Source organism: Tamandua tetradactyla, chromosome 3, assembly GCF_023851605.1.
Source record: "Tamandua tetradactyla isolate mTamTet1 chromosome 3, mTamTet1.pri, whole genome shotgun sequence".
NCBI lineage: Eukaryota > Metazoa > Chordata > Mammalia > Pilosa > Myrmecophagidae > Tamandua > Tamandua tetradactyla.
In genome coordinates, this window is record NC_135329.1 from 146,580,435 (window position 1) to 146,599,094 (window position 18,660).

The 18,660-nt window shown below is 35.1% G+C and overlaps 1 protein-coding gene across 3 annotated transcripts in view; it reads right to left on the reverse strand.

Moving 5' to 3' along the window:
• The window catches only part of GPR155 (G protein-coupled receptor 155), a 45,476-nt gene that overhangs the window by 8,389 nt on the left and 18,427 nt on the right, over positions 1-18,660 (reverse strand). For all 3 annotated transcript variants that reach the window (XM_077154183.1, XM_077154184.1, XM_077154185.1), the window contains exons 4-12: positions 18,005-18,170; positions 16,815-16,970; positions 14,580-14,663; positions 13,832-13,949; positions 10,289-10,373; positions 10,073-10,163; positions 9,185-9,395; positions 2,937-3,041; positions 2,185-2,321 (exon numbers count right to left, since the gene is read on the reverse strand). In XM_077154183.1, the coding sequence (XP_077010298.1) occupies positions 2,185-2,321; positions 2,937-3,041; positions 9,185-9,395; positions 10,073-10,163; positions 10,289-10,373; positions 13,832-13,949; positions 14,580-14,663; positions 16,815-16,970; positions 18,005-18,170 (1,153 nt within the window). The remainder of the gene's footprint in view (positions 1-2,184; positions 2,322-2,936; positions 3,042-9,184; positions 9,396-10,072; positions 10,164-10,288; positions 10,374-13,831; positions 13,950-14,579; positions 14,664-16,814; positions 16,971-18,004; positions 18,171-18,660) is intronic.

Sequence of the window (18,660 nt, forward strand, 5' to 3'; positions counted from 1 at the left end):
AGACTATCCCTTTGGAAAACAATTTATTAGAACATCCAAAGTCACAGAAATATTTATTCTCTTATATCCAGGTTTCCCAAGAGATGTTAGAGCTGGGAACAATCCATAAGGCAGTGGTAAATTATAGTGTATCTACTCTATGGCTTATTGAGGAAACATTTAAAGTAACGGTTACAAACATTATATAGCAATATGAAAATGCTTGATGTTAAGGGATAAAAGATATAAATCTGTAAGTAGGATTATAACCATGAAAAATGTATTTAAAAATTAGAAGGCAGTAGGGTATTTCTCCCCATTCTCTATTTTGTAATGAGTCTATATGTGGTTATATTATTTTTATAATTAAAACTTATTTTTTAAAATGTTATCTTAGAAATATCTTTTGAAAGAAATTTTGTCATTTATCCACTGAGGTCAGTGAAGGATCATGTAAGGAATAAGTGGCTCTGCACAAATCTTGGAGACATCTGTTTTTACCAAATTCTAGGTTGAAAGCATAGAATTAATAAATGATTCAAAGCAGAATAAGCTGTGAGAGTCCTTAGGCCACAGAGAAATATGAATTATTCATTCTCTTTTCCCTCCAAAACATTTAGCTCAAGATTCAGATTCAGATGGCCAAGCTGCCACCCTTCTGGAAAGTAGCAACTACGTTTCTCCCAGGCATCTGAATAAAACATTTTTTTAAATTTACCCTGCCTCTCTCTCTTTTTTTTAAAAAATATTTTTATTGATAAAACTAAACATACAAACATTCCATACATGGTATACAATCAATGACTCATAATATTATCACATAGCTGTGTATTTATCAGCATGGTCATTTAATATTTACATCACTCCAGAAAAAGAAAGAAAAAACTCATACATACTATACCCCTTACCCCTCTCTCTCATTGACCACTAGTATTTCCATCTACCCAATTTATTTTAACCTTTGCCCCATTATTTTTCTTATCCATATTTTTTACTCATCTGTTCATACCCTATATAAAAGAAGCATCAGGCACAAAGTTTTCACAATCACACAGTCACACTGTAAAAGCTCTATCATTATACAATCATTTTCAAGAAACAAGGCTACTGGAAAACAGCTTAACAGTTTCAAGTACTTCCCTCCAGCCACTCCAATACACCATAAACTAAAAAGGGATATCTATATAATGCATAAGAATAACCTCAAGGATAACCTCTCAACTCTGTTTGAAATCTCTCAGCCACTGACACTTTATTTTGTCTCATTTCTCTCCCCTTTTGGCCAAGAAGGCTTTCTCAATTCCTTGATGCCAGGTCCGGGCTCATCCAGGGATTTCTGTCCCATGTTGCCAGGGAGATTTATACCCCCGGGACTCAAGGTCCACATAGAGGGGGGAGGGTAGTGAGTTCACTTGCCATGTCAGCTTACAGACAGAGGCCACATCTGAGCAGCAAAAGAGGTTCTCTGGGGGTGATTCTTCAGCCTAATTTTAAGTAGACTTCTCCTATCCTTTGCTAGAATAAGTTTCATAGAGGCAAACCCCAAGATCGAGGGCTTGGCCTATTGATTTGATTGTCCCCACTGCTCGCGAGAATATCAGAAATTCTCCAAATGGGGAAGTTGAATATTTCCCCCTTCCCCCAAGGGGATTTTGTAAACACTTCTTTATTCACTGTTCAAATCACTCTGGGATTTATCAGGGCACCATACTAACCTGGACAAACCAACAAAATCTCATGTCCTAGTCAAGATTCCATGTACTTACGGTGTTCAACTAAATTGACCATACAAATTAAATTAGGAAATGCACTACCCAAAGTATAAATCTTGCACCAAATAAACATCTCTCCCTTTAGTTTCACAAAGAAGTTGAAGTTTAAAATATGGATGATAAGGTATCTGATATACCTTAATCCTATCCAGATCAGCTTCATTCATTTCTCTACTCGATGTCTGATCCCTTTTTCAACTTTTTAAACAGTTCCTGTATGGGGTCAGAGCTCTAACTCTTAAGTCTCAAGTGTCACATAAATACCCGAAATTTCTGGGAAAGACCATGTTATAAATAAACATTTCTGTATCTCAGAATTTAAAATTAACAGTTACACCTCCTGAATATATGTGACTGCTATAAAAGCTTGAATAAAACTTTTGCCAAACATTTAAAGAAAGGGTCCCCAAACAAAACCAGAAGAAACATTTACAGCAAACAGGCCAATAATGAGAAGTAAACACAGCAACACATGTCGGGTCAGTTGTGGGTCTCCGTTCTGTCGATACTGTTCTTCTTCCTGGGCTAATATACAGCTCTGGGAGTTACAGCGACTCACACAATGCTCAGCTAGAAAACAGAAAGTGCAACAATCTGTAATCACAGCTTTTTATTCAAATGCATTTTAAATTCATAATGGCTTCCCAAGAAAACTGCCACATATGCACATTCTTTTTTTTTTTTTTTTTTTTTTTTTACATGGGCAGGCACCGGGAATCAAACCCAGGTCCTCAGGCTTGGCAGGCAAGCATTCTTACCTGCTGAGCCACCATGGCCCGCCCTGCACATTCATTTAAGAATCTGTATGTCACTTCACTCGAAATCTGAGGAAAGCTCCTTCATGTTGTGTTAGGAGCATTCTAGTTGTAGAGTGTTTTTAATATGAAAAAACTAGGTAGCATACGAGAGCATGCAATAGTTCTTCCTACCCAAGTCAGTTTACATATATGCATAGTAATTTCTTTTACCTATGTTACAAGAACTTTATTTTAAAAAATGAGTATTCTAAAAAACAAACAAAAAAGAATTTTCTATCTATAAAAGATTATTACCCTATTAGCATTCCCCCATCTTAAGAACTCATATTCTAAAACAGTGTTGGCAACATCTACAGAAATTCTATGTGCAATTATTCTGAGACATAAGGATAAGAATCTTCTGCAAGCCCATTCTCCTAGTGCTTACCTTTCTCAAATGAAGGAGTCCCAGGCCTGCTCGTGCTTGTATTTGTTCCTGGCTCTGCTGATGGACACTGTAATTCACCATTTCCCATAGAGCAGGAACAGCAACCTATGTAGATAAAATCATATGCCATACACGCAAGTAAGGATGCCAAGAGATGCCAAACAAAACAAAACAAAAATACCCACTCACACACACAGACAAAAACTTTCCATGCAGCATCAGTGGAAATATTTTCACATGATATCTATCAAAAAGTATGCAAATGTGATTATATACAGTGCCAGACAAAATGATCAGCTCTTTTACATATGGTCTCCTCATTGTATAAGACAAGGAAAAAATATTTTTTATCCAAGTTGTTTTTTTGTTGCCAATAGGCTTTGGGAACTATGAATTTGAACACTTTCCTATAAAATACAGCCTTTAGTTTATCACTCCTCTAACACACATACCAATGCTCTATTGCTTACTGTGTAAATAACTCCTTGGCATGAATTTGAAAGCTCTCTATGACTTGGCCCCTCTCTCCCTACCCAACCACCTCCATTATTCAACCAAAAGTCCTTCCCTTCTTTCAGGACAATTCTTTCTGTCCTCCACAAACCACACGCTTATCTGTCACTCCGGCTTAGGTTGAGATGATGTTTCACATGCCTGGAATTCATACTATTTTCAATTCATTCAAACCTCCTTTAAGCTTCAACTAAAAACTCACTTTTTTCGAGAATGTGTATTCTATTAGATGCAGTCAAAGCATTACATACTTTTTTCTTTTCAAATGCATGACTGAAAATCCCTTGCTGGTTATAGGTAGATTGGTTTACAGAAGTCACACTGAGACATCTGCCATAGAGTTGAAATTTTTCCTCTCTATAGTCGGAGAACTGCATGCAGTGACATTTTGCACACATGGAGACATGGTGCTCCTTGACATGGATAATAAAGTAGTAACTTCAGTGATAAACCATATTCAAATTTAACATGCTAGAAAAATGAGTAATTTCTAGGCTGCAACTTTCATTAATAATGTGCTTAAAATCTTCAGTAACGTTCTTAAAAACAAAAAAAAAGATTTCAAAGTATAAAAACTACAATCTATAGTAAGCTATTACAAATGTTCTTTCTAAATTTAAGATAATGATGCCATCTGAAAGTTAAGATAGAACCACAAAATAACAGGAAAGAAAATAAAGAGGTCATCAGGCCCAGTACTTTATCTTCAGAGACGTGGAGTCTTAAATCAGCTAAGATAAAATCTTTAAGATATCTAGGGAATGCATACACACATACACACACACACATATCATGGTGGCCATCATGAAAATGCTATGGCAGTTGCTTTCCTCAAACATAAAAGAGTATATAAGTGGCTCATTAGCTTCCTCTTTTATTTACTGTCCTTTGATCTCACGTTAAAATAAGTAATTTTCCTTTCAATCATCAATTCCATACTTAAGCATGTGTACATTACAAGTCTCTGATAAATGTGCAGCAAGGGACAGTGGTAAAGTGAACTATTTTGGATTACTAAGATTTAGGAAGGCTTGGCTGGCCATCTAAGCTGGTATATGTTAATACCATTAGGAGACCAGAAAAGAGGAGGATTTAGGGAATGAGAACAACCAAACAGTTTTCAAACCTTTTTCCAAGGAACACATGTGAGTAGGCAAACAAAGAGGTTCTTTGCCATAACAGTTTTCAAGGTAGTTTCAGAGAACCATGTTGTAGCTTATCCACCCATCTGTTCAACAGTAATTCTAAACATGTACAGTGAACCTGATACCATGCTAGATGATGAGGCTACAATGGCAGGCAAGTCAGACATAGCACTCAACTGTCTAGTGGGTTCTACAAAATACTTAAAAAACAATTATAAAACGGTGAGATAAAACGACATAAACATCACAAAAGGTTTCCGATGGGGATAAGCAATAGTATCTTCTGGCCCTCCATTTATTTATACTATAGGTGCAAGCTAGTTATCCTTATAGAAATGATGAGAAGATTTTTTAAAAAGTCTATATCACTGTTTATTTGCTATTTTTAAAAGTAGAAAGAGAGCAGCAAAAGTCTCTAGCTTAAAATCCTTAGTTTAGGGTTCCCCACAGATAACTGTTAGTCCTAGCCAGTTCTAAAACACTAGTTGGAGGATGTGGTCTTTAAGCCATGCCTGAAGACAAACAGTAAACTGGTTTATAGAATAAATAGAAGAGTTCAGAAAAAAAGGTGAGGAAGGAAAGGATGCTAGGCATGATCTAGAATACATCTAGAATGTATTCTAGACTTAGAATAAGTAGCTGTGAAAGTTTTCAGTGAAAACACAAGTATAGCCCTTGAACTTTGACTTTAAAAGGGAAAATGGTCTTGAGAGCTTAAAAGAATGAAATTCTGATGATGCAATCACAAATGATCTAACAAAGAAACCAGTGAGCTCTAATTGTAAAGGCCAAGAATTAAAGGTATGGAATAGTGTGACAACACAAGTACCTGCAGGGGAAAAGAATGGAGGGTTTAACTGGCTAGAGCAGAGGAGACTGAGGGGGAAGCAGAAGAGGGGCACATGGGTGAGGCCCCTGTGCACAAGGGCCTGAGCACTGCTGCGAAGGCCCTACCTTACAGGCACTGCAAGGCACGAGCAGACCTTGGAGGAGAGGATTGTTGGGATTCGAATCTGAGAGGAAGATTATTCTGGCAGTTGCACATAAAACAGATTGGAACAGGGCGTAACAGGAGGCAGGCAGCCCAGCCCAGCTGGGAGGGTATTAAAAGAATCAGCAGAAAGACTAGAGACAGTGCGTGTGGGGGGGGGGGGGGTCAGAGATAGAGGGAGAGACACTGCAGGGCAAGAAACCATGCCCTGATGGTGAATTAGCCTGAGAGCAAAACAGAAGAGAGGCTGAGCCTGGCAGTCCTAAAAAATGGGGAAACCAATAAGAAATTAAAATGTTAAAGCTCAAGAACATTTGAAAAAGGGGATAAATAAATGCTAGCCACATATTCAGAAAGAGATGTAAGAATACATATGTAGGCAGTTGGGATTGAATTTAGAGAAAGAGGTCAGATTAGAGAAACAAATTGAGGAACCATGTACAAAGGGTGAGAGCGTGAGAATATCTATCTCTCCTTTGATCTAGTAATTACCATACTCGGAATAATCTTCATTGTGTGCATAAGGACACGTGAATAAAGGTGTTGATTGTAGATGGCAAAATATTAGAAAGCAACCCAAATATCCAATTAGTGGGGAAGTGAATAAATAAAATTTGGAGTATTTCATGCAATTGAATATATCTGCAACATGGCTAAACCTCAAAAGATGTTGAGTTCAATAAACCAACTACACTATAATATTTATGTAAATTTTTTAAAACATACAATAATAATATATATTGTTGGTGAAAAAGCACACATATTGCAAAAGTGTAATAAAAATATGGTCTGAAAGGATACAGACCAAATTCATAAGAGTGATTACCCTGGGGTTAATGGGAAGGGACTTGAGTATAAAGAGTTAAACTTTCTTGGTAATGTTTTATTTCTTTTTTAAAAAAAGAGAAAATCTGATGCAAATGTGACAAAATGTTAACTTTCATTAATTCTAAATTTCCTACTATTCTCTGAACTTTTTTTCTATTTTAAGTAAGAAAAAGAAATGATATATAAGAAAGAAGTTGATGTATTTGATTTCAAATCAAGAAAGAAAGAAATCTCAATAGTAATAAAAGGATCAGATCAACAGGATATTTTAAAGCCCTGTCTTAGACTTTTTAAAACCAGTTGTACAAATTCAGGATCTGAGAGACATTTTTCAGTCATGATTAATGTATGAAGGAAAAAAAATCCAATAGGTTTTTAGTTGCTCATAAATTCAAGATGAATCATCAGAGTACTATGGCTGCTATAAAAGTTAATGTAATGTTGGGCAGAATTGAAAAGTTTGTTTTCTAAATAAAGGCAGAAATGATTTCACTGTGTTCTTCACTCAGTCAACCTTCAACACGTATTGAATGCTTTCTGTGCGCTAAGTGTGGTGGCATCTGGAATGCTGTGTTCAGATCTGAGCACCACAGCTTAAGAGGTATACCAGGAAACCAAGATCCCATGCATCTCAGACTTAGAGGTTCAAAATTGAACTCATCTTCCACGAGTTCTCTCTGGAAAATCTGTTCTCTCTGAATTCCTCTTCTTACTTAAAAGACCATAATTACATATTCGTTTATCCCAGATATCAGAAAGTTATTCGCAGTTCCTCTCTTATCCTTCACACAGCTTTCAATTGATTACCAAGCCCAACGCTATCACTGAGTCTGACTCCCCATGTAAATCCCACAGCCATGCCTGTAGTCCAGGCCCCCACGTCAGGCCTACACTACCATAAGAGCTTACTAATATAACCCCTGACTCACAGGACAAACTCTTTTCGTTTTTTCAAGAACACAAGAACGTTTTTTCCTGGTATACCTCTTAAGCTGTGGTGCTCAGATCTGAACACAGCATTCCAGATGTCACCACACTTAGCGCACAGAAAGCATTCAATACGTGTTGAAGGTTGACTGAGTGAAGAACACAGTGAAATCTTCACATTTTTGCAAGGAATATAATGATCTCCCTATCTGCTTACTTTTCTAACTTTACCTTTGATCTCTTCCTCACACATACCGTGAGCTCAAGCCTTACTGAGCTGCTTGCAGTTCCCTGACCAAAAACAATGCTTCCTCGTACTTAGATGGCTCTGCATAAGTTGTGCAACAATATGTACTGAGTGATTTTATATGCCAGTAAAATAAAAGAAAAAATAAAATTCCCAGATCATATATAAGAAAAAGTGCTTACCTCTGGGGAGGAGAACTTAGGGCAGGGGAGAAGATTTTAGGTTCCCCTTTCATAGTCTTCTGGACTATTTGAATTCCTTACTGTGAAGATATCTTCTTTTTTATAATAAAAAATTATAATAGTAGCTAACACATAGTGCTTACTATATACTAGGCTTTACCTAAGTTAAATTATTTCATCCACTCACTAGCCCTCTGAGGAATTATCATTATCAGATACTGAAATTTAGGAACAGGGAACACAGAACTTGCCCAATATCAAATAATTGTACATAATGGAGTCAGGACTTGAACCAAGGTAGTCTGGCTCCACACCCACGTTTTTAATCACTGTGCTATATATTTATAGTTTGAGAAGGAAAGGGGGAGGAGGAAGAAGGTAATGTTTAAAAGTTGGTAACATCTGTGGATTTTTTTAAGATAAAGATGGTAAAATAGATTTGTCTTCTATCTCTTGTCTGTCTCCTTTTTGTCCTTTACTTATTGATAATTACAACTGATATTTTTTAGATTAGCCATTCCTCTATTCCACTAATTCTCTAAAGAAATACACATCATCATTTGCACTTCCTAGCATACTATGTTATAGCTATGAAATTTTCACATGCACCGACGAATCCAAAATACATATCTCTTGCTGAGTTCCCTTCATGAATTGAAGCACACCTCAAAACAATTGTTAACAAAGCTGCTAGTTAGGATCACACTTTTACTTATACAAGGGTTCGGCAAACATTTTCTGAAAAAGGGTCAGTTAATAATAAATATTTTAAGCTTTGCAGGCCCCTGATCCATGGTCCAACTACTCAACTCTGCCACTGAATTGTGAAAGCAGCCATAGATAATACATAAACGAATAAGCATGGTTATGTTACAATAAAACTTTATGGACACTGAAATTTAAATTTCATATAATTTTCAAGTGTTATAAAATATTTCCTCTTTTAATTTTTTTAAACTGTTTAAAAATATAAAACCTATTTTTAGCTTGTGGGCCATATAAAAACAGTGATAGGCGAAATTTGACCTGCAGACTGTAGTTTGCCAACTTTTGACTTATACCATTAACCATGTTTATATCAGGTTTCCTTCAGTTCACTTTATTGATGGTGCTTGTCAGATAAAATGCTGTGCAATTAACAAATATATGTGCTTAATATCCTGAGAAAGCTTCTCCTTCTGTTACACTTTTTTCCTAAACTCTCAGTTCTGAGAGTCTTAGGATTATTCTCACAAAAAAAATTTATGAAAAGGAATCTGATTAATGAATTTGTAAGCTCCTTCTGTTATTGACTATGAATCAAGTTCTGCATTTGACAAATACCTGTGATGTTCAAGACAGCTCAAGAAGTTTCCTTAAAACATTTAGGATAAAGAAAGACATGTAAATAGTTCCTTTATATTTAAGAATCATACTTGTTTCTGGGATAGAACTTGTAAAAAGTTCTGGTTCACTTATTGGCGCTGGGCTCTCTTCAAAAGCGGTGTTCCCTGCCTCCCCCGCCTTGTGGTTGTGAGACTGGTCGAAACCTTCATAGCGTCCGGCTTGGGTGGTGCGGTTCATACACATGAGTGACATGCCGGCTATCAGGATGCTGCAGAAGAGGGTGACCGCCGTGGTGATCATCTGCCAAAGATGGAGAAAAGACCTTAGGCTACTTTTACAATTCTATTTTGATAATCTTAGAATACTGGGTTAAGGGGACTTTTTGGGTGAAAAAGATAACATCTCCACAGCTTTAAGTGCTCTAGAGCAGTGGTTCTTAACAAAGGATAATAAGATGTTAAAATCGTATGGGTAGGTTTTTAAAAACCACATATACTTGGGCTCTATCGTTAAAGAATTATGAATTAGCAGAATTTAGAATTAGCAGAATTCTAAAGCTACTCTATGGCTTTATAAACAGATCTCTTCCTAGATAGTTTTTGTTCTGAAATTTACACTTATGATAGGACTGAGAATCAAGAACTTGGCTGTTTAAATTACTGCTGATGCTAACTCACTAAATGGTTTTGAATTAGTCACTCTTTCCTTCAGCAGAGGAAATATAATTACAAGTGTGTTTAAGAAGACTCAGTAAGTTTCAAGTAATTGGAAATTCTCAGTTAAAAATGGATTTATGCAAATTTTTTTTTGTTTTTATTTTGAGGTGTGACTTACAGTGATATAGGAATACCAATGTGATGTGCAATTCGTGAAGATGCAATTGATTTTCAAAGTTAATTTTATTGTAAGTATAGCAGGATATGTTAACAAGATAAAAAGAGATTTTCTCAAGAACAGACTGTCCATAAACTTCCCACCTGCTCTTTTCCATAAAAGAAGGCTGAGTCAATGCTATCTCCGTTGTGTTTTCCAGTTATCAAAAGAACACCAACAAGGAGGGCAGGAATTCTGTAATAACAAGGGTTTGGAGAAAGAAAGAGAGAGAGAGAGAGAGAGAGAGAGAGAGAGAGAAAGAGAATGAATAGTAACTGTATATGTGAAAACATGTAAACAAACAGTAAGTACCAACTTACCCCCAGCCAGATATTATGATGATTCCAACAGGAATTTGCATCATCTCTCGCTTTTTCAAAAGAAACAAAGAAATTGCTAGAAGGCCTAAGAACAATAAATGGAGATTAAAATATATACAATTACTCTTAACTTTGATTAGACTTCATGGAAATTTATTTATTTCCTTTATTTTTTTTTAAACCAAGCTTATTTCAGTAGTAGTCAGAAATCTAGAATTTACTCCTAAATAAATGCTGTCCCCAATATCTTGAAGCAAGTTCCCTTAATACAAAATCATTTATCACAGCCTGTACACTCCCCCCCCCAAAAAAATCAGTAAATGGTGTTACAATAACAGGACAGTCACATGGAAAAAGAATGAAATGTGACCCCCACCATATAGCCTCCAAAAAAAAATTAGAAAATTAAAGTTTCCCTACATAAATTGTTTCTTGATTCAAACTTTCTTGCTTTATTTGTGATGATTTTTCAAAAGTCCAAATTATTTTGTTCTTTTAAATCATGTATTTGGAATCCAAGTACATTTGAAATAGTTTCTTTCTAACTGGGTATAGTTAATTCTAAAAAGAAGTTATTAAAAGCCACTTGCTGGTTGAGACTTTTAAGAAATTCCTATATATATGATAGGTTGTTTTTACAAAATGCCCCAAGCCTAAATGATAGAACTCAATATAAACACAACACAAACATAACATAAACACAAATGTTTTAAAGTTCTTGAACTTCCGTTATACTTTACACCCAATTATTTATACAAAGTAACATTTTATTTTATAGACTCCATGTAGCTATTGTCGTAGAACTTTCAGGTTAGAAGGAACCATTCTTTTAAATGATATAGATATGGAAACAAGGTGTGCCCAAGCCCCACAACCAGCAGAGGACAAAGCCAGACTAGAAAACCAGCCTTCTGACTCAAGGCAAGTGATCCTTCAACTCTATTAATATTTCCTGAACTTAGATCTGTGGATCCCCAGGGTTCCTAAGAGATTCTTTTCCAGACCTGGAAATTTTCTATGAGACATTTCAAGTCTTTCAGTTTTATTTTCAGTGATAACCACCTGGATGCTCACTTTATAATAAAGTACAGTCTCATGATTTTAGGACTTACATTTGTTTTTTTCTCAATATTTTTTTTCTTTGTTTTTTTTGTATGCTGTTTGCCAGAGGTCACATTTCCTTCTTTTTCCATGTGAATATCCCATTATTGTAGCACCATTTGTTAAATTTTTTGTTTTGTTTGTTTTTTCTTTGTATGTTTGCTTGTTTGTTTGTTTTTTTTGGGGAAGTGCATACATTTGGTTTTGTATTAAGTTTGAGTCAAGTGAGTACATGGTCCAGACAAAGGTTCTTAGTAGTTTGAAGAGAGTAAAGCAGTGAGATAATCAGGTCATAACCCTACACATGGAAGTAATGGCAGGCCAAAGTGAAAAAAAAAAAGCTTTGCTAAAGTAGTTAGTTCCATTTTACATTTCCAGAATTGATTTAGATTAGCAAAACAGGATCATTTGTCCTGTCAATTAAGGCTGCTAATTAGAATTACTGGGTTTATAGTTTTTAAAAGTTAATCTATGAGTTTATTTTTTTTAAGTTGTATATTAGCTGTATAGAGGAGTTCATATCTAGACTTACGATTGTGTAGATTAAGTAACGCTATGATAGAAATAAAATAAATCAACTGGGTAATTTTTTCTCTTCAAGGGATCCACACATTACTCAGGTTCAAAAGATAATATACTGCCACTGCTCCTTCTTCAATAGAGTTGTTCACTCTATAGTTTCAGGTTTTCAAAATGCCAGGGAAACAAGTAACCAATCACCAAAGTGTACTGATGGTGTTACAGTAGGGAGGGCGCTGTTCAAAACTCTAGTGCTGGTCATCCCTGCCTTGTAGAAAGATCCACGTGCTAACATCAGAATATAGCCCTGGATTTCTCGCTGACAGAGCCGGGAAAGCTCCTGGCTCATCACTATACTGCTTTAGGTTTCATTTTCTTAATTTGCAAAATGAAGGATTTAAACTAGACTAGTATTCCCTAAAGTGTGAAGACTATAGGTGGTGAAGGGTGAAAAAAATTTTGACTAGTTATGCATTTATTTAAACATGTACTTGAAACAAAATTAACTAGTACATGAAATCTGATTTTACAGACATAAGACTAAATTGAAGTAAAAAAGTGAGTCCATTTTAAGAAAAAAAAAGACAAGTGGTAGGCAGATATGGCAAAAGTCATGAGGATGGTATGCAAGTGAATGAAATTTGGAAAGGGTTGAGCAGGATGATTTAAAATGACACTTCTAAGTCTAAAATCCTGTAACTATAATCTGAAGGTTAAAGGGAAACTTCATTGGGGTCATGGAATTCAGAATAACTTTTTTGGGGAGTATATTTTGGCATGCATGTTTGAAGAGGGTTTCAAAGAGACTTGGGGCTTTTTGATACATTGATATATTTTCTGCTCTCTTATTCTCATTGTAAATAGCCTTAATAAGCCTTGGTATTACAGATCAAGTTCATTCATCTATTCTTGGAAGCAGAAAGTCTTTAGGCTCTTTTAACTTGACATCTCATGTAAACGCGTATACTATGCAAGGTGGATGTGCCCTTAAAAAGCATGAACTGTCTCCTGTTTGCACTGAATTTTCATTGTGACTCCACACCACATTGTTGCTTCACTTCAAAAAGCTACTGACTTAGATGTGTTTTGCTTTTGATCCTGAAGGCGTGAAATCAAAGTCTGTCCGTAGCAGCCACTTCCTGATACTTGCCTCCTAACAGTGACTGTAACTGGCACTAGCATTTAAAATTTTCTTTTGTGTGCCATTTTACAGTTTGCAGTAAGAATACAAAACAGCTAGACAGAATTTTTCACCAACACCCAAATAAGTGTTATACTTCAAAATAGCCAAAATGCTAAAACTTTTTGGATATCCTTTTTGGATCTAGTTAAAATGAGAAGTTTTTATCCCTGGGCTCTCCAATTTCTATACCCTGTTTTATTTCCCTATTTCTATTATTCACTCTTTTTCCTCTATTTAATGAGTTCCATTTGTTGACTGCCTACTATGTACCAAGAATACAGACTCATCTTTCATTTAATTTTCAAAATAATTCTATAAGGTTTTAAAAATATAGTTTTACAGTTGAAGAAACTGAGGTTCCAAAAGTTAGTAAATCTGCTTAAGGCAGAGCCAGGATTTTTCATTCAGTTCAGTTGGACTCTAACAGATGTATGTTATTTACACACGCCTCTGCCCATTTCCTCCTCTCTCTGACTGCTTCCAGCGTCTCTGTCTCCAAAGTGATCTGGAGCAGAAGACCCTAGGGAAAAAAAGAATGTGTGACCAGGAATTGCCCTGAGCCCAGGTAAAAACAGAGCACACCAGGGAACAGAACTCAGCTGTGTGGACTGCCTGCCTTGGTGAGTATAATTGGCTGAGTGCCTTAATCCTGAACTTGAAATATAATCACTAGAAGCTGTGTGCCTCTAGCAATGGGAGAGAGATAACAGACCTATATTTCCATTCATGACCCAACTTACCTGTCCACAGGTATGTGCTATAGAGGGAGCTGTACAATAGAACAAACACCAGAATTTGTCCAACAAAATTTTTTTCTTTAACAAAATTCCATATCATCATACCAGCACAGACAATAGACTAAGAAAAAAAATTATAAAAAATTTTGTAAGTAACAAAGAAAACCATACTCTTCAATACTACCACAGAAAGTAACTATTAAGTCAATCATACTCCTGTAAATTTTAGTCATAGCAAATATAATTATTTATTTTAAATTATTACTGAATATCAACTACTGTATACTGATTATACTAAAACATCAAGTTTTATGATGAAAAATGCTTCTTTTGATATAGGGCCTTTAACAATGCACATATTCATTTTAAACAGATAACTACATTTTAAATAATAGCCTTATTTTTAGCAATGGTTTACTTAGAAAATGCTAAACTTCTTTCTATTACAATTTGAAACACATAAAAATTTAACTAGAAGAATAAGAGTGTGCATTCAATTTTTAATGATTATTTCTATTAAAAATGCAAAGTTATCATCAAATGCTATTACAAGCCTCAACTTTAGATCATTCAAGTCTTATTGCAATATTTAATATATTAGACATAAATTAATTGTATTCAAATTATAATTGCTTGCATTTGGTAATACTTCTGACTTTCTAACTGGACAAACCCAGCAAAGTAATTTTCTCCTCTAGAGTAGAATAATCCATGAGAAAAGCACAGTATTTATATCTGTAGGTTTACTAACCTGAGCGATGAGTAAATTAGTTGTAAACATATGAGGAAGCTGTTTATATTTCTTACTCAAAAGAAGGACAGCCAGAGACCAGATCTTAAAGACAAAAGTTTCAAAAGTTGTTCAGGTTTCTTAATCTTTACAATTATTCATTAAGTAATCCAATTAGCCTGTTTAGACGATCATTTTTATCCTGGTTCAGAAAGCATTTCCGATACTTTATTTAACCTGTCTAGTTCCCAAAAGGGTGTTAAGACTAAACGAAAGGCATGGGGAGCCCCCATAGTAAATTAACTGTCTCTGAATTATAAGGTCTTTAAGATCTAAAGTTTTGACAGGGCCATGAAATAACTATCTCTGTCTGTGGTGGCTGGAGTGGAACACAGATTCACCAAAAGAGTTTTAGTGGGAGATGAAGTTAGTATTCCAGTTCTTGCTTCTTGATTTCCACTATATTGGTTCATGAGATACCAGGCTGTCATACTTCTAATAACATATACTACCCGCCCTACAATTAATCTCCTTGCATTCCTCATATTTAAAAGGATTGGGCTTATTCCTACAAAGGATAGACTAAGCCTACTTAAAATTAGGCTTAAGAGTCACCCCCAGAAAACTTCTTTTGTTGCTCAGAGATGTGGCCTCTTTTCCAAATCAACTTGGCAGGTGAACCCATTGCCCTCCTTCCTGCATGGGACGTGAATCCTAAGGGTGTAAATCTCCCCGGCAACGTGGGACAGGACTCCTAGGATGAGCCGGGGCCCAGCATGAAGGGATTGAGAAAGCTGAGAAAGCCTTGTTGACCAAAAGGGTGAAGACAGAAATGAGAAAAAAGAAAGTATCAGTGGCTGAGAGATTTCAAACAGAGTCAAGAGCTTATCCTGGAGGTTATTCTTATGCATTACATAGATATCCCTATTTCGTTTATGATGCATTGGAGTGGCTAGAGGGAAGTACCTGAAACTACTGAGCTGTGTTCCAATATCCTTGATTCTTGAAAATGATTGTATAAAGATATATAACTTTACAATGTGACTGTATGATTGTGAAAACCTTGTGTCTGATGCTCATTTGGGGTATGGATAGATGAGTAAAAAGAACCTGGATAAAATAAATAAATAAATAACAGGGGGGACAAAGGTAAAATAAATTGGGTATATAGAAATACTAGTGGTCAACGAAAGGGAGGGGTAAGGTGTATGGTATGTATGAGTTTTTTCTTTTTGTTTCTTTTCCTGGAGTGATGCAAATGTTCTAAAAATGATCATGGTGATGAATACACAACTATGTGATGGTATTGTGAGCCACTGACTGTATACCATGTATGGAATGTATGTGTGTGAAGATTTCTCAATAAAAATATTTAAAAAAAAAGGATTGGGCTTCTAATCTATTTATCTACTGGCAAAGTAAGTATGCTGGTTGATTTCCTTCTTTCTTACCCCTCATTGTCAATAAATATTTATACTTATCATACAGTCCCTCTCCACAAACTACCATCTGATGAATGGACATAGACTTTAAGAATATTCGACAGAAGTTTAATTTCCTAAAAATTCCACTAATTATGCATTTATTTGTTGCTAATATAGACATTCATCCCCATCTCCTTTCCTTTAATGGTAAAATTTTCTTTTTTCCGGCTTAAATACTGTTTGAATTCAATAGTGAACTTGATCTATGAGATACTCTAGTTTCCAAATGCTTAATTTTTCAATTTTATCCAAATATACCCAATTTGAGAAGTAAAATAAAGTTTTATTAACAATAAATGAGTGGTTAGAATTGATTTCAAAGATCCCTTTCAACCCCATGATTCTACAACAGCTAGTATTTATATAGTGATTCACCATTCACAGAATGCTTTTTACATGTATTATCTCATTTAATCCTTAAGAGAATGCTTGGAAATAAGTAAAAATATTGTCTATCTTGTATAGCTGAGAAAGCTGAAGCTTAGAGAGATTAAGGTAACTCCACAGAGATATACAGCCAGTTTGTGGTAGGGCTAGGAGTCAAATCCAGCTCTGACTAAATCTCATGCCTTATCTACTAGATAACTCTAATTCCCAACTGGAAAGATAAAACTCAGCTAATCAGAGGGCTTATATATTATTTATGGGCATACTTTGGCTTTATCTTTTTCACAAACCTAAATTTTTAAAATTCGTAACTTTTTTTCTTACTAGCCTATTGGCAAACTCATTCTGTGATTTTTTCACACCTCTTTACCTGAAATTTACTTACCAAGGAGACTAGACTGATAATACTTATATCAAAACTAACATTCTGGATGGCATATGCCAATGGCTTAGGGTCCATAGTAGGAAAGGTCAGTAACCAGGCAGAAACATACATGATCGGTGCAGACACAAATGTGCTTATTACCATTCCTGAGGTTATCTGCCAAAATGAAGTCAAATTGGAGAAAGAATCACAATCACACTTAAAACCTTAAATTGTAAATAATCACAGCACACTAAAGCAATCTAAAATAAAAGCAACATCAGTAAAAAAAAAATTATAGAACTCTGCATGTTATCCAATTCCTCATCTCCCTTTCTGAGATTTTTTAAAAGAAAATATAGTTAAGTTCCCTTTTCTAATCTTCCAATCTACTGCTCAATTTTACATTTGCACATAACAAATATGAGGCAATTCCACTGCTGGTAGTTATCTTCTAGGTTCTAGAAAGCAAACCATATTCATGATCTAATTAAATGTATGAACAGTTTCCTTCCATACTATATCACAAATTATAGGGCAATAAAGGCAATTAAAAAAAGAGAAAAAAATTACCATGCAACCACTTTACATTTTGTATAATGGAATAGAACATCATTAAACAATTTAGTTCCTTCATGTTTCATTTTTTAATTTACTCTTTAAATCTTTTTGGCATAGGCAGGCTCCAGAAATTGAATCCGGATCTCCAGCATGGCAGGCAGGAATTTTGACACTGAGACATGTTTTATTTTAAAACATTATCTTTAATGCTGTAGACAGTATGCTCACTATACTTAGACAATGTTAATAATAATGAATAATACTATATTATAATTTCATAGTAAATAATTAATTTATTTATTTTAGCAGATGATTATATGGTACTTTGCATCTGGTGGTTGAATGATCAATAATGAAGAGATTTTTCCCCCTTCAAATTTCAAGTTACCCTTCTGTAAATAACTTGTAGGCTTAAATAGAATAAAGTAATAACATCCTTGAAACTGAAAGAGACTAATGGAAAAAGTCATGGCAGAACAAAGACTCCAGATTAAATAACACCATATGTATGTTACATGATGCCTCTTTACTCACAATGAGTTAGTTTAGAGATATTAAATTCTCATTAAAAAATGCTGATTTCTGTTTTAAATTTTTGTTTTTCTGCTAACCATGCAAACAATCAAACGTACAAAGTGGTATATACATACAATCTCCACTTCCATGTTGAACTGTGTTGCAAAGATGGCCACTCCTGGTGCTACAGGAAAAACCCCGTACAAAAATGCATAATTCGATAAACTTGTATGGTTCACTACACTGTCATCTTTGTCCAAGAATTCTACCATTTCTCTGCACAGAAGAGGCAGCAGCAAGCTAAAGAAAAAAGAAATAAATCATTCACTTAATATCAAAACATATTGGTCCTCAAGTAGTAGAGTACCCTGGTGAACTTGGCACTAAGTTATTCTCCCCTGGTCCAGAATGCATATACCTATTTGCATGCACACGTTCTCTGCCTGCCTACTTGTGGATTTTGTTGAAAGCATCAAGAATTCAACTTCCAGTCATTTAAAAAGTAACGGTATTCTGGAAGTCAGGGATTGGGAAGAGAAGCAATTTTTTTGTTATTCCACGAATAATTTTCTTGTAAAAAAAATCGGTAAGAATTGTGATTATAGCTATTGTTTCTTGCTTCCCCTTTGGACCCACTGAAATGTTAAAAGGGGTTAAAAAAAAAAAAAAAAAAGGTTGGTAATCTGAATAAGAACTTTTTCCGAGAAAATTAAAAACTCCTCTCAGGAAAAAAAATGCTGGTCTTTTTTATGATTAAGATTTTAAATGGTTCAGTTGATGAGAACAATGC